At 41.9% G+C, this 22,972-nt stretch overlaps 1 protein-coding gene across 2 annotated transcripts in view; it reads right to left on the bottom strand.

Annotated features, from left to right (window-relative positions):
• Positions 1-15,057: 15,057 nt before the first annotated feature.
• The window catches only part of ubac2 (UBA domain containing 2), a 200,333-nt gene continuing 192,418 nt past the window's right edge, over positions 15,058-22,972 (bottom strand). For both annotated transcript variants that reach the window (XM_073028625.1, XM_073028633.1), the window contains exons 8-9: positions 22,229-22,348; positions 15,058-15,487 (exon numbers count right to left, since the gene is read on the bottom strand). In XM_073028625.1, the coding sequence (XP_072884726.1) occupies positions 15,380-15,487; positions 22,229-22,348 (228 nt within the window). In that variant the 3' untranslated portion in view covers positions 15,058-15,379. The remainder of the gene's footprint in view (positions 15,488-22,228; positions 22,349-22,972) is intronic.

Here is a 22,972-nt window from a genome sequence, read left to right as displayed (position 1 = left end):
AGCATTGCTTTTCAATGCCAGAATCTAAGGGAGTGAATGCCAATCTCAAAGTCAAAGCCTTATCTGGAGTTCAACTCTAGTTGTCCCATTACAGAAAGTTAATGAGGCTTCGGAGAGGTTGCAGACTAGATTTACCAGGATGCTGCCTGGATTAGAAAGCATGTCTTCTAAGGAGAGATTGGACAAACTTGAGTTGTTTTCTCTGGAGCAGTGGAGGCTGAGGGGAGACCCGATAGAGGTTTATAAAATTATGAGAGGCACAGATTGAGAAGACAGTGGTATCTTTTTCCCAGGGTCAAGAGCCAGGGCATCAAAGGGTATGGAGTGAAGGCAGGGGAGTGGGGATGACTGGAAAAATTGGATCAGCCCATGATTGAATGGTGGAGCAGACTCAATGAGCTGAATGGCCTACTTCTGCTCCTATATCTTATGGTCTTTTGGTCTAATATGTCTTATACTAGAGGACATATAATTAAGGTGAGAGAAGGTAACTTCAGGGAGAGGGAGATGTGTGGGCAAGTTTTTTTAAAACAAACTGGTGGGGGCCTGGAAAGCACTGTCAGGTCTGGTGATACAATAGAGGCATCTATATGGCTATGGATGCGCAGAGAATGGAAGGAGACGTATATTTAGTAGGCAGAAGGGATTAGTTTAGTTAGGTGTTTAATTACTAGTTTAATTAGTTTGGCATAGGATCATGGGCCTGTTCCTGACCTGTACTGTTTCATGCTCTAAAGTCAAAATCGAGTTTCTTTTCACATGCAGAAGTGCAAGGAGGAACTTTCTTGCAGAGCATCACAGGCACACAGGTTGATAATATTTGGAGGGAAGATATTAGAAAGAGTATTCTAATATTCTAATCCACACCCTTAGTGGATTATTGGACAGTAAGTGGGGTTATGCTGTAATCAGCCATCATCCTGATAGAACAGTAAGATGCCTCACCCTCTTCCTACAAGCAATGAAGACAGTTAGCTCTTAACGGTAAATTGCGACTAAATGATGGTTTTATGACTCTCTATTCTTCACTATGACTCCATTTTTGTTACATGGAACAAGCAATGTGAAGTCAGTGGTGATGATCTCAAGTTTCACTTTCAGTATTGGTATAAAGTGACCTTTGGGATGATATGACCATTAAGTGCATAGCTTGAACAGTTTCAGGTTGGACTCAAATTGGACTTCTCCTCTGGTGACTGAATATGCTCTTGGGAGTTAAGATAGGATCAAGCTTTTCTCTCAAAACGGATGCAAAAATCACTTTGCAACTCTGTGAAACTTGGGTGCATGACATCATCCAAAGTACAACTTAAGCATCCTATACAGAATCTATAGTATTGATACACTAATATTAATGAGGCATTCAGTGTTCCTTAATAGTAGTTCTGCATGTTCCAATGAAAGATCAAGATTAGTATAAGAATGAGTGTTATGAACAAATGCTGTTGGAAACAAAGACCTTTGGTATTTTCCTGTTTAATTTCACAACATTGCAATCAGTGTGAATCAATAACATCTCCTCGCTGATAATCAACAAAAGCATGCTTCAATGTTGCATGCTTAGCCAACAGTTCTGCTCACTCTATCCTCATGACAGTGTGGTTGGGCACAGCTAACGTGCTATGAATCAATTCACTAACACCACCACTATTGCTGGCACAACCTGAGATGGTGTTAAGGAGGTGTACAGGAGTGAGATCTTTAATCTTGAATTGAATTGACTTTATTTCTTACATCCTTCACATACATGAGGAGTAAAAATCTTTACGTTACGTCTTGATTTAAATGTGCAACGTGCAATTTATAGTAATTTGGAGCAAGTAGTAGTAAATAGTATGTACAATAACACAGTCAAACTAGCATAGAAGTACAATTCTATCAGCGTGAATTAATCAGTCTGATGGCCTGGTAGAAGAAGCTGTCCCAGAGCCTGTTGGTCCTGACTCTTTCCAGAGGGTAGCAGCTGGAATAGTTTGTGGTTGGGGTGACTCGGGTCTCCAGTGATCCTTCTTTTTACACACCTGGCTCTGTAAAAGTTCACATCTTTTAGTGGGAAGTCCACATCTTTTAGTAGTGGGAAGTTCACATCTACAGATGCTCTGGCTGTCTGCACCACTCTCTGCAGAGTCCTGTGATTGAAAGAAATACAGTTCCCACACCAGGCAGTGATGCAGCCAGTCAGGATGCTCTCAATTATGACCCTGTAGAAAGTCCTTGGGATTTGGGGGCTCATGTCAAATTTCTTCAACCATCTGAGGTGAAAGAGGTGCTGTTGTGCTTTTTTCACCACACAGCTGGTATGTACAGACCACATGAGATCCTCAGTGATGTATATGCTGAGGAACTTAAAGCTGTTCACTCTCTCAACCCCAGATCCATTGATGTCAATTGGAGTTAGCCTGTCTCCATTCCTCCCGTAGTCCACAACCAGTTCCTTTATTTTTGCGACGTTGAAGGAGAGGTTGTTTTCTTGACACCACTGTGTCAGGGTGATGACTTTTTCTCTGTAGAATGCCTCATTATTATTATTATTATTATTAATAATATTTGAGATTAGGCCAATCAATGTAGTATCATCTGCAAATTTAATTAGCAGATTGGAGCTGTGGATGGCGATACAGTCATGGGTATACAGAGAGTAAAGGAGGGGTCTTAGGACACAGCCCCGAGGCGCTGCTCTGTTGAGGGTCAGAGGGGCAGAGGTGAGGGAGCCCACTCTTACCACCTGCCGGCAATCTGACAGGAAGTCCAGGATCCAACTGCACAAGGCAGGGTGAAGGCCGAGGTCTCTGAGCTTCTTGTCGAGCCTGGAGGGAATTATGGAGTTGAATGCTGAACTGTAGTCCAAGAACAGCATTCTCACATAAGCGTCCTTTTTCTCCAGATGTGTAAGGACGATATCAACTGGTTGAGTGGTATCACAACAACAACCTTGTGCTCTCAGTATCAGTAAGACCAAGGAATTGATTGCGGACTTCAGGAAGGGAAAGTCAGGAGAACACACACCATTTCTCATTGAGAGCTCAGTGGTGGAAAGGGTGAGCAGCTTCATGCTCCTGGGTGTCAACGTCTCAGAGAATCCATCTTGGCTCCAACATATTGACACCATCATGGAAAAGGCATGCTAGTGGCCCTGCTCACTAGGTTTGAGGAGATTTGAAATGTCACCTATGACACCTACAGAGTTGTACAGACTGTACGCTGGTAAACATTCTCACTGGTTTCATTACAGCCTGGCATGGAGGCTCAGGGACAGAGGCTGAAGAGAGATGTAGACTCAGTCGGCTCCATCATGGGCAAAACTTGCCTCATCATTGACGATATTCTCAAGAAGTGGAGCCTCAAGAAGGAGCCCTGGGGACCCTCATCATCTGGGACATACCCACTCCATCATTACTATCATCATGGAGGAGGTACAGGAATCTGAAGACACACTCTCATGTTTTGGGAAAAGCTTTTTCCCTCCTCTATCAGATTTCTGAACAGTACATGAACCTCATTATTCTCCTTTCGCTCTAGTTATTTATTTACAGTAATTTTTATGCCTTGTACTGCACTGCTGCTCAAAACAACGAAGTTCATATCGCACGTCAGTGATAAAAAACTGATTCTGACCCTGTATTAATATGATCCTGTATTAACCTTTGAGGTAGTAACATTTCCAAGGCTTTTCACAGGAGCTTCATCACTCTGAACCACATTATTAAGAGATCAAAAGCTGCTCAGAGATGCAGATACTAAGAGGCACATTAATGAGAGACAGAGTTTTAGGAAGAGAGTTTGAGGACTCAGGCCCTATTGCGGAGATGGGATTATGGTAACCAGAGGAGGAGAAAAACAATCTTGCTCAACACGACATAGCAATCAGCTTCTCCACCATGTCTATATTTCTTGCAGCCTCTTTGAAACGGCCAACATAATGAAAGACCCCACACACCCCATGCGTTTTCTCTGCTCCCCACTCTAATTGGGCAGAAGATACAAAAGCCTGAAAGCACACCCTACCAGCCTCAAGGACAGTCTCCACCCTGCTGTTATAAAACTACCAAGCATTCCCCAAGAACAATAAAATGTTCTCTTGACCTCATAATCTACCCTGTTCTGGTCCTGCACCTTACAGTCTGCCTGCACTACACTTATTTGTAACCCTAACAGTTCATTCTGCATTCTGGTATTGTTTTCTCTTGTACCACCTTAACATATTGATGTAATGAAATAACCTATGTGGGCGGTGTGCGAAACAAAACGTTTCACTCTATCTTGGTACATGAGACAACAATAAACCATTTTGTGGTTGAGCTAGCTGCAGAAGTGGGAAGTGGTAAGGTCGTGGAGACAAGGATCAGCTAAAACAAGGGTAAAGATTTTACAATGTACAGTGGAGTACCAAGAGCAGGGGCAGATTCAGAGGGTAGGAACTGAAGACACGGGCAGGGAAGCTTTGGATTCATGCAGGGTGTGTGGCTGACTAAGAGATTTCTGGAATGGTTGAAGCTTGTAGTAACAAAGGGATGAAGGACAACCATGCAGATCTTAGTGTACACCAACACCACGCTACACTAGAAAATGTGCAGAGTGCAATTTTCTGTGTGGATCATTATCTAAGCTCTCTGATAATATCTCATTTCAACAGAGGAGCAATGCAAGTAGAACAAAGGAAAACAGCAAGCAATAGCACTTGAACAAATAGTTCATATGTCAGGTTTCCACCGATAATAAATTTCCCCAACCCAGTGCCACGAATCTACTGTTAAAATATGAGAATATGCCAAGGGGCAAAGCTGGAAGCTGTAAACAAATAATACATTATTTAGAATGAGGTGGATACATGGCTGTACCATTCAGGGGCTTATTTGACATATTTCTTCTTATTTTTCATTAAAATTGGTAAAATGGTTACGAAACATAGAAATCCAACAGCACAATACAGGCCCTTTGTCCCACAAAGCTGTGTTGAACATGTCCTTACCTGAAAAATTACCTAGGGTTACCCATAGCCCTCTATTTTTCTAAGCTCCATGTACCTATCCAGGAATCTTTTAGAAGACCCTATCATATCCGCCTCCACCACCGTCGCCGGCAGCCCATTCCACGCACTCACCACTCTCTGCATAAAAAACTTACCCCTAACATCTCCTCTGTACCTACTTCCAAGCACTTTAAAACTGTGCCCTCTTGCGCTAGCCATTTCAGCCCTGGGAAAAAGTCTCTAACTATCCACACGGTCAATGCCTCTCATCATCTTGTGCACCTCTGTCAGGTCACCTCTCATCCTCCATCACTCTAAGGAAAAAAGGACAAGTTCACTCAACCTATTCTCATAAGGCATGCTCCCTAATCCAGGCAACATCCTTCTAAATCTCCTCTGCACCCTTTCTATGGTTTCCACATCCTTCCTGTAGTGAGGCAACCAGAACTGAGCAGAGTACTCCAAGTGGGGTCTGACCAGGGTCCGAAATAGCTGCCAACATTACCTCTTGGCTCCTAAACTCCATCCCATGATTGATGAAGGCCAATACACTGTATGCCTTCTTAACCACAGAATCAACCTGTGCATCAGTTTTGAGTCATATGGACCCCAAGATCCCTCTGATCCTCCACACTGCCAAGAGTCTTACTATTAATACTATATTCTGTCATCATATTTGACCTAACAAAATGAACTATCTCATACTTACCTGGATTGAGTTCTATCTGCCACTTCTCAGCCCATTTTTGCATCCTATCAATGTCCCACTGTAACCTCTGACAGCCCTCCACACTATCCACAACACCTCCAACCTTTGTGTCATCAGCAAATTTACTAACCTATCCCTCCACTTCTTCATGCAGGTCATTTATAAAAAATCACAAAGAGTAGGGGTCCCAGAACAGATCCCTGCGGCAAACCACTGATGACTGACCTCCATACAGAATATGACCCCTCTACAACCACTCTGCTTTCTGTGGGCAGGCCAGTTCTGGATCCACAAAGCAATTTCCCCTTTGATCCCATGCCTCCTTACTTTCTCAATAAGCCTTGCATGGGGTACCTTGTTAAATGCCTTGCTGAAATCCCTATAAACTGCATCTACTGCTCTACCTTCATCAATGTGTTCAGTCACATCATCAAAAAATTCATTCAGGCTCTTAAGGCACAACCTGCCTTTCACAAAGCCATGCTGACTATTCCTAATCATATTATGCCTCTCCAAATGTTCATAAATCCTGCCTTTCAGAATCTTCTCCATCAACTTACCAACCACTGAAATATAGTTTCCTGGGCTATCTCTACTCCCTTTATTGAATAACGGAACAACATCCGCAACCCTCCAATCCTCCGGAACCTGTCCCATCCCCACTGATGATGTAAAAATCATCGCCAGAGGCTCAGCAATCTCCTCCCTCAGCTCCCACAGTAGCCTGGGGTACAACTCGTCCAGTCCCAGTGACTTATCCAACTTGATGCTTTCCAAAAGCTCCAGAACATCCTCTTTCTTAATATCTACATGCTCAAGCTTTTCAGTCCATTGTAAGTCATCCCTACAGTCTCCAAGATCCTTTTCCAAAGAGAATACTGAAGCAAAGTACTCATTAAGTACCTCTGTTATCTCCTCCAATTCCATACACACTTTTCCACTGTCACACTTGATTGGTCCTATTCTCTCATGTCTTATCCTCTTGCTCTTACCGTCCTTGTACAAAGCCTTGGTGTTTTCCTTAATCCTGTCCACCAAGGCCTTCTCATGACCCCTTCTGGCTCTCCTAATTTCTTTCTTGAGCTCCTTCCTGCGAGCCTTATAATCTTCTAGCTCTCTATCATTACCGAGCTTTTTGAACTTTTTGGTAAGCTTTTCTTTTCTTCTTGACTAGATTTACAACAGCCTTTGTACATCATGGTTCCTGTACCTTACAATCCATTCCCTGTCTCATTGGAACTTATGCAAATATCCCCTGAACATTTGCCACATTTCTTCCGTACATTTCCCTGAGAACAGCTGTTTCCAATTTATAGCCTCATATTTCCCCTTACTCCAATTATACTGGAGTAGTTCTAGATCTTGTGTCTTCAGCAAACGAAGTTCAGAAATACAAGATAGAAATAGGTCCTTTAGCCAAATGAGTCAGTGCTGATCACCAACCACGCACTTACAACCCCATTTCTTACTCTCCCCATTTTTCATCAACTTCCCCCTCCACCCCAATTCTATCACAGTAGGGTCAACTTGCAGAGGCCAATCAACCTGCCAAGCCACACATCTTGTGGAAGGAAGCCAGAGTCACAGGTGGAATGTGCAAACTCCACCAAGGTAACAACTGGATTGAAGCCAGATCTCTACCAGCTTGCCACTGTTAAGATTGACCACCAGAGCACAGCAAGGTAGGACTCTTAGTGCATTGTATGACCAGAAGAGGCAAGAGGGGTCAGAACCTCATGATGATACTCAGTGCCCTCTGAAGTGGCAAATTTCAAATTGGGAAGTGGGTGACCTAGTCTGGGCTACAATAGATTTTCTACTGAAGCAGTAGGCATTATCAGCCTTGGCCACATTTGAAACCTCATTGGTTGGTACTTCAGGATACACTGATCCATGGACATAATGGGGATATGTTGACAGATGCACAGTCCCACACATGGAACACTAGGTAAGTGAAGGTAAGAACAAGGAAAATCCAACCTAAATACAAGGAAATATCAATGTTTTATTCTGTAACAGGATTGCTGATTTATCAAAAAAGGACACACAGGCTATTTCAGTTTTTGAAGGCAAAGTTTATTATATTTGTAATTGTTGAGATTTAAAAACAATTATTTCACCTCAGATACACCTTTTTTTACCATTTTGATTGCCGCTGCAGCTCTGCATTTGTACAGTAGCTGTGATCTGAACAATTATCTGAGATCTTCTGTGTGGGGGGGGGGGGGGGACACGAGCAATGATCGACAGTGCTGCAACCAGTTTATATACAAAGTTCCTCTGTAAACTGCCACCCTTGCGTGCGGTTATTCTGGACTTGACCACCGCAGGCACTCTGCTGGCTAGTCTCTCACTTGTATGTAGTGCAAAACAGCAGCTTAGCAAAAACTTCTGCCACTTTTATTTTGACTTACACCAAGTCCCCTGCCTGATGACTTAATGTAGCTCCTGAACAATCAGCATTTAATATTAAAATTTTGATTGCTATGTTCTATGTTCCTCTTTGTTGAAGCCTTAAAGACCTACCTACAAGATAGAGCAATGGAAACAATGTGTTTACACAGATCACCTTTGGGTCATCTAGCACAGAAATAAGACTTTCAAACCACCAAGTCTCCACAGGTCATAAAGCATTTGCAATAATCTCATTTTTTAATTCTTCCTACATTCCCATCAATTCTGCGCACATTTTCTCCATTTACCTGCACAAATGGAGTAATTTGATTTACTATGGCTAATTAACTACCGTTACTCCAGATTCCAGCATCTGCAGTCCCTTACGCCTTGATCCTACCAATCCCCACGTCTTTGGGATGTGGGAAGAAACCACAGCACCCAGAGGAAACCCACAGGGTTCCAGTGAGAATGTGCAAACTTCATTCTTAACACAGATTCAGAATCAGAATAAAGTTTATTATCACTAACATACTGTGAAACTTGTGAAAGTCGATTTGATACCAAACCACATCAGCCACCACTGAGATGGATGACCAGAGTCAACCTTTAAAAAGAGAGTTAAAAGAAGAAAGGAGCAAGAAGGCAGACAGGCTTAAGTAGGAATTTTAGAGTTTTGCTTCAAATAAGATGAAGTTATATTAGACAGTGGTGAAGTTGCTTGTTCTAGAGCAGCTCCGGCCTGTGGTTAGGCCACATTTAGACCCCCTCCAGTTTGCCTATCAGCCCCGACTAGGAGTTGAGGATGTCATCGTCTACCTGCTGAACCGTGTCTACACCCACCTGGGTATCTTACCAGCAAAGATAGGAGTATCCGTTGGAGTCTGGTGATACTATTTTTTTAACAGTATTTATTAGTAAAAATACATAAAAATAATATCAATGCAAATATACAGATAATATATGTCATCAATACTAAACCTAAAAGTGCAGGTATAATAATAATCAATAAGAAATAAGCTCTATTGTTGTCTAGGGGATAATGAATTGTCCGATGTAAATATAAAGTTCAGTTCAGTTCATGCAGGCTGCGGTAGTTGCTGATCACTGTATTGCAATTGTTGGAGAGAGAGAGAGTAAAAGCTATTGACTTGCCGACTTTCCTTTTACGATCTTGATCCGTCGATGCGTTGTTGTTGTGGCCATTCACGTATGACCCCTCCATCCTTTAGCTAGACCGTTCCGTGGAGGATTCGTCACCCAGGCAAGGGTGGACACACACACAAGCCCCCACCGGTCTCGTAGCTTCTCTCCTGGTGCGTCTGAGGGGTATTTCCCCAGACCCTACTTTTATCCCCACTCACGGGTTCTCAGGTGTCAAATCAGGTTGGGATGATGCAATTCATCAAACCCGCCCCCTCTGGTTGCCCCCGAGGGGTTTCACTGAATAGAACAGTACTCAATACACAATCCTTCTCCAAGAGACAATAGCAGTAATTTCTCTCTTTGTCAATAGGAGACATTCCAACCTGTGGGCCTCTCTCTCTTTAATTTTTCATGAGCGTTGTCAATAACAACTGCCTTTGCTGTTATCCTGTGTCTCTCTCATCTCCCTTGATAACAGCATCGGAATAGTAGCGATTTGCGATTCTCCAAAAGGGGTGGGGGGTGGCATTGGCGATTCTGTACCTTTCTGCCCATCAGAGTTGCTCATCATTCGTAACAGTAGAACCAATCTTGTAGAGTTTTAGTTTCCTTATTCCATGCCAAGGTCATCAAAGAGGTTACACCACCCAAAGTTGAGCAAGTTTGTGAGTTTGTCAATTTTGATGTATTACAGGTTCCCTCGCTATTCGAAGGTAGAGCGTTCCTATGAAATGGTTCGTAAGCCAGAATATCGTAAAGTGAAGAATAAATTACCATTTATTTATATGGGAAAAATTTGTGAGCATTCGCAGACCCAAAAAATATCCTACTAAATCATGCCAAATAACACATAAAACCTAAAATAACAGTAACATATAGTAAAAGCAGGAATGATCTGATAAATACACAGCCTATATAAAGTAGGAATATTTTCTGCAATTATTGCAGCACTGTCCACCGTAGCGAAAATCTCATGCAAGCGAAGCGCTCTCGGCAGCACTCGCGGCAATAACACTCGGTGCAAGTGCTCGCGGCAGAAACACACGGCGCAAGCACTCTCGGCGGATGCACTCTTTCCAGTAACCTTTAAACTATGAAGCTGCCAAATCGTACCAAATAACACATAAAAATACACAGCACATATACAAAGTAGAAATAATGTATGTACAGTGTAGTTTCACTTACCGGAATCGGGAAGACAGCGAGCACAGTGATGATGGTGTGTTAGGCTGAGTCATCGGAGGCTGGGGTGGTGGTACACTGGGCTGTCATCTCATCGTCGTCTGTTTCCATCAGGGCAGGCAGGTCACCATCTTCTATGTCTGCCTGCCTCGATGTCGAAGGTCAAGGTTTGTCGTCTGCTGTGGTTGATGTGGAAGGCTTAAAAAACGACAGTATGCTTGACTGCTTAGCCTCACACATTTTTCTATCATACAATTTTTTGTAAGCACTCAAACCATCCTGCAAATATGCCCTAAACCTACGTATCCTTTCAAAATTAAAGTCATACTTTTCTGCAATCATTGCAGCGTTGTCAATCGCAGCGAAAATCTCAAGCAATTGCTTCATGTTCAGTTCCTGGACGACTTCACTTTTGGGCCGTTCGCTACTGCATTCGGTTTCAATTGTTATCCTTTCCTCTTCATCAGCTCTTCATCTGTCAGTTCTTAGTCATGGATGCCAAAACCTCTTCAACATCATCTTCATCAACCTCCACAAACCCTTAGCCAAACTCACTATATCCTTACTTCGTTCACCACGATCAAAATGCTTTATTATGTCTAGTTTTACGCTAAGTATAACACCCTTATGTGCTTTTTAGGCTTTTCTGATACCTTAGAGCTCACATTGCTAACGGATGCACAAAATAAGTCGACATAAAGCACAGATGCTCACAGGCACGTGTTTAAGCAATGGCAGCTAGAACTCAGTTCCAGGGAGGAGCTTGGCTGCTCGGCGTGCATGCTGCCTTTTTTCGTGTGCTGCCTTTTTTTGAAACAGTGAAAACACCTTCTGTTAGTGAAAACAGGTAACTAATGTAGCTCTTTCATAACAGCGAGGTGTCGTAAAGCGAACGTTCAAAAAACAGGGGACACCTGTAAAAGGTTTTGCTTCTTTCATTACCAATTACTGCACATTGAGCCTTGGACCAAGAACAATATACTTATTATAAAAGAAGTATGTTTTGTTTTGTTGCTGATTGAAAGCTATGATTTGATTAGTAAATCTGGTATTAACACAATATACAGGAAGAGGCTATGCAGCATTCATGTCAAGCCCACTAGGCTCAAAAACAGTTACTTCTGCTAAGCTGATCCACCCCTCTAATAACCTACCCCACCACTCCTCATCATCACTACATCAACATCATTCACTCCTCTTCACACCCCCTCGGCACCCTTCATTCCCCTATGCACTTACACTCCACACCTCATAGCTACACCGACACAGTCACTGTCCTACTGTGTTTTCATATGCCCTACTGCTACCTAGAAGAGTTCCAGTAAGATGTGACCTGCTCACTTGCCACAGCCTCTGTGGGTCCGACAAATGGTACAAATGTATTTTCTCAGTGTTTTTACTGTGATCGGAAAAACCTGGCGGATGTTGCTAATATAAAATACTGCGTGTCCAGTTCATTTGTGCATTGGTGAGACTGACAGCAGGGGAGCTCCATGGCCTTGTTATTTAATGGACCAGGCCATCATGCCAAGGTGTTGCCACCAAGGGGAGGAGGTGCTGGGGGTGGAATGGGAGAGGACTGTGGTACGGTGAACACGCTGGAAACATCATTCATGTTGTGTTGGGGGCTGGCCCCTCCTGCCAGTGTCAGTCTCCAGTCTGGCCCCCGTGAAAGACAAGCTGGATTGCTTGTGGCTGGCCCAGTGCGAGGCATGCTGACTTGCCTTCGTCTGGTGAACCAGTGCAAGATGAGAAACTGCTGGGTACTTGTTCCTCCAGGAACATGGCCCCAGGACAAAATCCATGCACCATCGATTTTCAGGTCAGGTCACTCAGACTTGTGTTAATATTACTTATCATGACTGTATGTTCTATTGTAATTATATGTGCTGTGTACTGTGTTTTACACCATGGCCCTGGAGGAATACAGTTTTGTTTAGCTGTATACATGTTTAGATGAATGACATTTAAACTTGAATTTGAGTTCCTTTTGCCAGGAGTCACTTTATCACTTCCTGTCAGAGTCGCTTTACGTACAGATTCTCCAGAACCTAGCACCACTTTATGCACATACAATCAATGTATATAAGATAACCATATGTACATATACACACATTCAATTACTTGTACATTGTGTTTTAAAGGATTGTTTTTATATTTATATTCACTATGTTTTTATGCATTTATTGTGTTTTTAATGCTGAATCAGATCCAGAGTAAATGATCATTTTGCATTCTTTTACACTTGTGTGCTAGAGAATGACAATAAACAATCTTGAATTAAGCCCGTCATTGAGACAAACATTTAACTTGAGTACATGTCAATGCAAAGGACTAAACATTAAGCCTTCGTGCAAAATCAACTAGAACCATGAAGTCAAAACGTGAAAATGCTGGACATACTCAGCAGGCCAGTCAGCATCCGTGGGAGGAGAAAGTGCTAATGTTTCAGGTCAAGGGCCCTCGCCAGGGTTGGGAAGGAGACAAAAGAAGATTGCAAATCTGCAGGGAGGGTTAGGGAAGGGCGACAGTTCAAACATGGTAAAACCGGGGTGACCACAGAGATAAACTGTGAACATACTATCTGGTCAGTGAGTGACGGGGAGGGGTTAGACAGCGAGAACATAGACAAAGGAATGTGGGAACTGTGATTTAAAGACCTGAAGGACAAGCCCCGCAGGTTAGGCCAGGCATGTTCTCCAACCCCAGACAGAAAAAAAAGGAAAGGGGAGTGGCACAGGAGTGGACATGCTTTACAGCACCAGTTGTAAGACTGGGGGTTCGATTCTTGCCACTGTCTGTAGGGAGTTTGTGAGTCTCCCCAAAACTGCGTGTGTTTCCACCGGGTGCTCCAGTGTGGGCAAACTATGTTGGCACTGGAAGTGTGGCAACACCCTCGGGCCGCCCAGCACAATTCTCGCTGATTTGATTTGATGCAAGTGATGTATTTCACTGTATGTTTTGATGTACATATGACAAATAAAGCTAAGCTTTCATAGTACAGATGGATGACTAATACAGACTGAGAAATCAAGTTACATTAAATTGTAAAGTTCAATATGAAGTCCTGAAGGTGACATCATAGCCAGTCAGAAAATGGGGGTGACGTTCCTCAGGCTTGTGTTGGGTATCACTGTGACCGTACAGGAGGTCACAGGCTGAGCAGGAATGGGATAGGGAATTAAAGTGGCCTTCTGTACTGCATTTTGCTGTTAACTCTATCTGGATTAGAATCTCAGTGTACTGATGCAACACTTTGTCCTAATGTAGAAAGACTGCTGCAATCCCTCATATGGAGAGCTGACAGGCGTGGCATAAAGCCCAGACTGACACACCCCAATGCAGAACTGAAGATGGACAGCTTTTTCTGTGACACGTTAAAGCCAAGTGCCATCTATCTCTCTAGAGCGTCATGAAAAGATTCATTTTGAGAGGGCAAGAAAATAAAAGCAAAGATGTAATGCTGAGGCTTTGTAAGGCACAGGTCAGCCCATATCTTAAGTATTGTGGGCAGTTTTGGGTCCCGTATCTAAGAAAGGATGTGCTGGCATTGAAGAGAGTCCAGAGAAGGTTCTCAAGGATGATCCTGGGAATGAAAGGGTTAACATATGAAAAACGTTTAATGGCTCTGGGTCTATATTCTCTGGAGTTCAGAAGAATGAAGGGGGATCTTATTGAAACATATGAAATGCTGAAAGGCCTAGGTAGAGTGGATGTGGAGGTGGGGGAAGTTTACGACCAGAGGGCACAGCATCAGAATACAAGAACATCCCTTTGGAATATAGGCGAGGAGGAATTTCTTTAGCCAGAGGTTAGAGAATCTATGGTGTTCATTGTAACAGACAGCTGTTGAGGCCAAGTCATTGGGTATATTTAAAGTGGAGGTTGATAGGTTCTTGATTAGTAATGGTGCCAAAGGTTAGGAGGAGAATGGGGTTGAGAATGAAGATAAATCAGCTATGATTGAATGGTGGAGCAGACTCGACAAGTGGAATGACCCAGTTCACTTCCTATGTCTTATGGTTCTACGAAGTGCAGGGGAGATTCCCTGACCTCTCCCTGGGTTCTGGTTAACATTTACAAGTCTGGTCTATTATCTCATTGCTATTTACGGGAGCATGCTGTACACAAACTGGCTGCTTCAGATCCCATATTACAGGACTCAATGCACTTTATTGACTATAAAACACACCAGGATTGCCAGGTTGATGAAAAAAGTTTTGCAGTGAAAGATCACCCTTCCTATAGGTACTTACTATTTGTTGGAGTGAAAAATTAAAACAGCAGAACAAAATAACATAGGGCATGCTCTCTGATCACCCACCTCACCATCAGCTTTGTCAGCTTGTCTCACTGGTATATTGGACAAATTGTAACTTGTACAATGAAAGAGCTTCTGTTAATGATATATAACTCTGAATAACAGGGAAAGGAGCGTCATTGAAATAACAGTGAATAGGAGAGGGAGAGAGAGAGAGAGGAAGAGAGAGCAAAAGTCAGGGAGGAGGAGGGAGGGAGAGAGAGGGGAAGAGAGGGTGAAAAAGAGAGGGGGAGTAAGGTAGAGGGGGGAGGGGGAGGAGAGAGAAAGAGAGAGATAGGGGAGAGGGGATCTTTGTATTTCACCATTATAATCATTGGGCTAAGGTAGAAACAACAATCTGTATGAAGGTAACTACTTTATTGACCAACATGTATTAAATTTGATACAACAGCATACCAATTTGGTTTTAAAAATCAATTGTGCTGCACCATGAGAACCTTTGCACCTTAGTTATTGACATTATGACACTCCCTATCACACGTATCATTTGTGATTCTTACAGTAATCATGCACTTGATGCCAAACATAATCAGCTCTTACAATTTCAAATCTGGTATCTCTTCTCCTTGCCAAAAATAATTCTCAGTGTTGTGTTCCACTCGACGTGACCGTGTTCAGAGGTGAAGGCAATTCAGTCCTTTAAGTCAGCCATCTGTTGTCAGTGGTGCAGAAGGAAGTTGGTGGCCATATTAAGATCATTGTTTGTAGCTCTTAGAGCTTGCAAGGCATCTACTCGAGAAAAACCCATCTCCATCAGTCTTGCCACCTGTGAAAGAAATCAAGACCCATTGAATTAAACATAACTATAACACGATACTTCTTTTCTGTCAATCATTCTTTGGGGTTTTTCTTTAGTTTCGAGGATGTCTGCGGAGAGTAAGAATTTCAGTTTTTATTCTCTGATATTAACTGGAAGCATTGAACCATTAAACACTGAGAATTTAGTAACATGTCTCAGTTCCTCAATATGCCAAATAGTATTAGTCAGCAGAGGAGGTGGTAGTTTGGTTTGTGTCATTTTCTGTAAAGACAAGTCTAATCAATGCTGCTGTACTCCTCAAGCATCCTTTACTCTTTCAAAAATTATTACTGCAGCTGCCTCCATCTCCTCTTTTGGAAACACGTTCCAGGTCAGTGATGAAACAATAGGGATTTGCGGATACAATAGGGTCTCCTAAGAGACTCTTAGATAGGTACAGGGAGCTTAGAAAAACAGATGGCTATGCAGTAGGGAGATTCTAGGCAGTTTCTACAGTAGGTTACATGGTTGGCACAACACTGTGGGCCAAAGGGCCGGTAATCACAAGTTCTTTCTAACTAATAGTATCAAGTTACATTTGATCACAGGCTCTGGATGAAAGACTTAGAGCGCTCTTGTTTTTTTTCTTTGAATGTTAGCATTCATTATGGCCAAGGACAACATGCATTTAATTTATACCCTATACATAGTAAGCCAACATTTATGATTAATCCAGAATTACCCTTGATAATGGGATGGTGGGCTGCCTTCTTAAGATGCTGCAGTCCCTCCAGTGTTTTCTTGTATGGTGTTGCAGGATTTATTTACTGAGCAATACAGTGTAAAGTAAACCATTCTGGTCCTTCAATCCACACCGCCCCAGCAACCCCAGACAAACCTGATTAGCCCTAAACTAATCATGGGACAATTTACAATGACCACTTAAGCTGCCCAGATATCTTGGGATTGTGGGAGGAAACCGGAGGACTGGAGAAAACCCACACATTCCACAGGAAGGACATAGCAGATAGATACAGAACATAGAAGAGTACAGCACAGGAACTGGCCATTCAGCCCATGATGCTGTGCCAAACCAGCTGAAAAACAAATCAACAAACACCCAGACACTAATCCCTTCTACCTACACCATATCCAAATCCCTCCATTTTCTTTACATCCATGGGCCTACCCAAACGTCACTTAAAAGCCTCTAATATATTTGCCTCTACCAACATACCAGGTAGCGCATTCTAGGCATCCATCACTCTCTGAGTAAAAAGCTTACTCCTCACATACAGAGACTTGTTACAGAACGGCACTGGAATTAAACTTCAAACTCCAGAAAGCCCTGAGCTTTAACAGCATCACGCTAGCCACTACACTACTGTGAGGACTACACAATTTAGATCTAGCAATGATGAAGGACCACTTATGCATTTCCAAGTCAGGAAGGTGTATGACCTGTGTGGCCTTTATCCTCCTCGGCAGTAAAAGTTGTTGGTCTGGTAAGTACTCTTATTGTCATCTTGGTGAGCTTCTGTTGCTTAGTTTGTACAGATGGCTCACATTAATCCACGGTCCATTGCTGATGGATGAAGTCAACACACCGGCTGGTGATTGGAGATGTTCCTATTGAATTTTAATGCTGAGGCTTTCACACAACTGAAAGACTTAACTGAAGGCACAAGAGATGCAGATGCTGGAATCCGGAGCAACACACAAGATGCAGGATGAACTGTGGAGGGAAATGGACAGTCGCCATTTTTGGGCCAAATTCAGGACATAAGCATGAAGGGTCTTGACAGACACATTGACCTTCAGAGATGGTGCCTGACCCACTGAGTTCTTCCTGCACCTAAAGGACTATTGGCAAATTCATGGAGCATTTACAAACATTTGTGTAAATCTGGGGTCCATATAGACCAGAATGACCTCCCTGAACAGCCTCTTTATCACTCTTTCCACTCTTAATATGCTCCTTGAATGTTACCTCAATGATTAAGCTTTTTGTCATTTAAACAATGGAGCAAACTTTTATTTTGCAAACCTCCTTTGAAGCACCTTGGGATATTTTATATAAATGGAAACTTATTATGCACATAAAGATTGTAAATCGTGGATTTGTGCTGTTAATTGATTGGGAGTTAAACCATACAATGGTACAGAGAAGTGGATGGACGATCGGGAAATTGAAGTGTAAATATAGAAAAAAAGTGTACATATAGAAAAGTTTAACATTGTGTTTGTGATTCACTCAAAAAGAAGAACGTAATCCCTGTGAGTGAGACGTGAGAAGCATGTACAGGCAGCTCAATGAAATGTACCCTTCAGAATGTACTGGAAGTACAATGAGGGACTTCTCAATAAAGTGAAAGACCCAATAGAATGAAAGATATGCTTCAAAAGTGACTTTTAAAAGAAGAGAAATGAGTAATTGTAGTTGGCATTTTCTTTAAGAGTCATTTATGATGTAGTCTCAATATCCGCCTACAAACCTACATGCTATTCTCTATAACTGCCCATTAACAGTAGAGGGCAGCAGGACTGCAACCAGAACATTCACATTCTGCTTCACAATGCAGAATGTTATCTGTCACTCTGCAGAAAGTAATGCTTCTTCCGAGAAAGCACCGCTAACTTATCAAAATTGAAGCCGCTGACACTTTAAGAATAAAACCCCTTCGTTTCTCCGGCCTGTGAATCACAAGAGGTCTCATTGAGGAGAAAGTTGTTGGTAAATCATCCCCTGCTACTATACACCACAAAACACAGGCTGAGTAATGAAACTTTGAAGAATACAGTTTGATGGCATTGTTAATTAAGGAGACAACATATTGATGTATGGCAAAGGACAGCTGCTAATTATAGACCTTGTTAGATATAAAAGTAACAAGAAATTAAAAAAAAATACCAGTCCAGTTCCAATGGACTTTATTTTCCCATTGTATTGTATCTTTGGCTGGGCAATCTCCAGGCATAAGACTAACCAAAGCTGGCTAGACAACATCTACGTACTCAAGAAATAAAAGGAATCAGCTCTTGCCCCTTGGATCTACTCCAGCTCAGTGAGCTATATCTTGATGGTAAGTACTGGCAGTTTTGTGGCAAAATAAATCCAGCAAATTCCCTAAAAATCTCTAAAACTCCCAACACATATTACACATATTTCTCAGTCCATGAACCTGTTGCATGACTTGCAAATGTATGCAATTTTAACACATCTCTATGTTGCATCAAGTTCCCACAACTGGATATAAGAAGTTAACTAGGGTGTGACAAATGATCATCAAACCTTATTTTCAGCTGCATCGTTGACACAAACAATTGTTATTCCATTCAGTTGTGGGACCATATGTGCAAAGCGCTACACAGACCAATTTTTAAACAAATAAAAGTTTGTTTGCTTTAGTAAACAACCAGTGTCCTATATCAGTAAATGTCACAAACAACCCGCTGCAGTGTTGCCAGTGTCATTGACCATCTAGAAATGTGAATTACATTTTGTTTGAAACATTGAAAAATCCTCACACTACACAAAAAATAATACTCTAACTATTCTGAAGAAACAATGAAGCTAAATTAATATATCCCTTATTATAATCTAGTTTCTTAAATTTGTATTTTAAACTGACTCTGAGAGCTGGATGCCTACTCTTCTTTTTTTCCTCTTTTCTTTCTTCTTTCTTTTCTTTCCTCTGTCTCTTATGTTTTTTTTTCTCCCTCCTTTTTTCTAAATGTGGGGAGAAGGTATTGGGATAGGTGTTCTTTTTTTTCTCTCAAACTTATTAATGTATTTGAATTAATTTTTTTCAATATGTATTAATTGAGTCCTTGTATTCCTTCTTTTAAAAATTTAAAATATATAAAAAAAAAGAAACAATGAAGCTGAGGCATGCTGTGTCACAGATTATTAAAAGCAAAAACAGATTAATAAGACAGACACAAGTCATGAACTGGGATGCATTTCTAAAGGAGTTGGAAACTTGCATCAAATCTTTGTTATAAGAATGTAAGAAATAGGAGCAGGAGTAGGCTATCTGCTATTCATTAAGGTCATGGCTGATCTGGCTGTCCTCCAAGAGGACAACAAACTTGTTGTGGCTTCTGTGCCTCAATGACCCAGGGAGCTATGTTGGCTGAAGTCAGGGCCTTGTGCTTTGATTCTAGGTAGGGTCACCCACGCTAAACAGATCGAGGGGTAGAGGCTAGACTAAGAGTGGTCCAGGTTCAGGGGTTCACCTCAGGGCTAACATCTTGACTGGTCAAAAAAAACTGTGATGGACACAGCAATGAAGAATCCTTCTACATCTGTGAGCGACGGTATGAAGGGTGGAGGAAACTTGGGAGACCAAAGACAACTTGGCACCATACTGTAGAGGCAGAAATGAGAGACCTGAACCACACCTGGGGCACAATAGAGAAGATGGGCAGGGACAGACTGTCCTAAGCGTCAGTGGTGTAATGGGCAGAAAGTTAAGTAGCTGTGGACTTAGCTCTATCTACCTGCCTTTTCCCCATTACTTTTAATTCCTCTACTCTGCAAGATCTATTTGAGTCTTAACTTCAACAAAGTAATCTCTGTTGCTTCCCTGGGCAGAGAATTCCATAGATTCATTACTCTCAAAGAAAAGCAGTTCCTTCCCATCTTTCCTCTGAATCTTGAAGCTATTCCCCTAACTTTAGTCTCACCTATCAAAGGAAACAACTTTCCTGCCTCTATCTTTTCTAGAGGCAATGCCAATGCTGGAAATCAGAAATGAAAACAGAAAACATCAGATTGCATAATTCTGGTATCCATTGCGCTAAACGAATACAGGGAAGTCCAGAAGATGCAAACATATACTCAGATGACAACAGACCCAAGGGGATAAAGTCTTCAGGAAAGATTGAACAGACTGAGGTTCCTTTCACCAGGAATGGCCGAGGGGTGGCTTGATTGAGACTGTGAATATAAGGAAGGAATTTAATTGGGAAGGAAATCTAAAATCAGAAATATGAAGTAAACAAATGAGGAAATGAGGAGAAATCGATTTATCCAACATAATGAGAAGAATGATAAACTTATGAGCAAAGCGAAAGGAAATCCCTTGAAGGGACGATGAGAGAAGGACACGAGGAAGATTGAAAGAAATGCTGATGGGGAAAATGAAGAGGGGACAGTTGTGGAGCAAAAATACCAGCACAAAGTAAGTGGTCCATATCATTGCTGTAAATTCTGTACAAACAAATGTAAAAATGTGGACAAACTGATCATACTGATAATGTGAACAACATGCTGGAGGCCTTTCTTTACACGCCTCATTGCCTTTATGCAGTGGATGTCAACTTGACTGCATTCCCTACAGGTTTTTCTTGGAAGGTTGATGAATCTGAGTATTGTGGATGTATAACTTTAATAACCTTCTATGGAACAACTGCACTTCAGGGACTGTAATATCACATCAGGGTCAATTTTTTTTCTCCGTTGGGACTATATGCTCCAAAGGAACAAAAAAAACTGGTGCTGGAGATCAGAAAACAGAAAATCTGGACACAACTCAGACCAACAGAGGGTCACGGACTTGAAACATTGACGAAAAGTTGAGCACACTAGGGCTTTTCTCCTTGGAGTGAAGGAGGATGACAGGAGACTTGATAGAGGCAAGAAGTTGGTACGAGCATAGATAGAGTGGGCAGCCAACATCTTTTTCCCCAGGGGTTGCACAGGCTACAAGAGGGCATAACTTTGAGGGATTGGAGGAAAGTATAGATGTGATGTCGGAGGTAGTTTTTTTTTTACACACAGAATGGTGGATGTGTGCAAGGCACTGCCAGCAGTGCTGGTAGACAGATGCGTTAGAGACATTTAAGAGACTCCTAGATAAGCATATAGATGAAAGAAAAATGGAGGGCTATATGGGAGAGATGTGATAGAATAATCTTGGAGTAGGGTAAAAGGTCGGCACAACATCTTCATGGAAGTGACTGCAGCTGAGGGAGGAATGAAGACTGGTGCTTGCTGTATCTAAATCCAGTTCTGATAAAATGCTACTCTCCTGAAATTGTAATATTATTCTGGCCCCTCTATGAATGCTGCCTGACTGGCTGAAATGCCAGAATTTTCTGATTTTGTTTTGGATTTATACCTTTTTCCACACTTTTCTCAAAGAACCTTCACATACTGTATGTAGAAGAGGACTGATCAGTGGAAAAGAGATACAGCAGAAACAAGTGGCTAATACTGCGAGTGAATGAGTCATAGAGTACTACAACATAGATAAAGGCTCTTTGGCCCATCTAGTCCATGCCAGCCATGTTTCCTGTCTAGTCCCATCCATCTTTTCGTGAACCATAGCTTTTCATACTCCTCTCATCCATGTAACATTCCACATTTCTCTTAAATGTTACAACCAAACCTGCATCAACTGCTTCGCCACCGCCAGCTCGCTCCACACTCACATTACTCTCTGAGGGAAGAACTTTTGCTTCAGATTCCCCTTAGTTATTTCACTTTTCACCCTGAATCTAATGACCTCTACTTCTCATTTCATTCATTCTGAGGGGAAAAGGCCTGCAAGCATTTACCCTATCTATAACCCTCATAATACCTCTATAAGATCTCCTTTGCTCCAGAGAATAAAGTCCAAACTATCCAACCTTTCCTCGTAACTCAGGCCCTCAAGTCCCGGCAACATCTCTATAAATTTTCTCTTTATTCTTTCAAGCTTATTGATATACATGCATGCAAGTTTTAAAAAAGTTATGACCTTATGCCATGGAAATGCCTACCTGTTCTTCTGAAACTGGCGCACTCAGTGAGGGGCTATTCAATCCACTGTCTTGTCGATCATGAGCATTAAATCTGTTGCGCATTTGAGGGAACAGCCTCTCCCAGTTGATCAAACCACCCTGGAAATTGCAAAGAAATGTTACAGATTTCACTCAATAAACCCAGTAAATCAACTCTTACAATTCTTTTTTGTCTGCAAGGCCGATGCATTTTGAACCGGCATGTCACGAGGTAGTGTTTTCTTTTCATGAGGCAGATGTTATGGTATTACAAAGCTCAACAATGAGATATAATAAGTACTCAAAGGTTGCCGCTTGCTGCGTTCTTGCCACACAGTCAAGAAGAAAAATTAAGCTTAAGGAAGTGAAACAATTTCTAAGCTCCTTAAAATGAAGACCAAATAGCAAGAAACAACTGTTAACCCAGTTGAAGACAAAATTACAGAGTACTACCTCCTATCCAATGAATATTTTGTAACTTACGACTCATTATATTTTAATTATTGTGCAGTATTTAAAAGACATAAATTGCTATGACAGAGGGAAAAGAAAATATACGTGTTGTGCAAAAAGGGAGCAGCTGTAATGGCGAAATGGGTTTCTCCATTTTAATTAAGTTCTCCCAGCTGGATCAGTCTCGTCTAAGTGAAAGTTTACAGCTTTATGTCTTGTGCAATAAGTGTATTTGACTCAGAAAAGTGAGAAGGCCCGAGGAGAAATGGAACAAAGAAGTTACAAGAATTT

Source organism: Hemitrygon akajei, chromosome 2 (genome assembly GCF_048418815.1).
Source record: "Hemitrygon akajei chromosome 2, sHemAka1.3, whole genome shotgun sequence".
In the NCBI taxonomy this organism is placed as follows: Eukaryota; Metazoa; Chordata; class Chondrichthyes; order Myliobatiformes; family Dasyatidae; genus Hemitrygon; species Hemitrygon akajei.
Note: the sequence above shows the minus strand (reverse complement) of the source record. Positions and strands in the feature narration are given on the sequence as shown.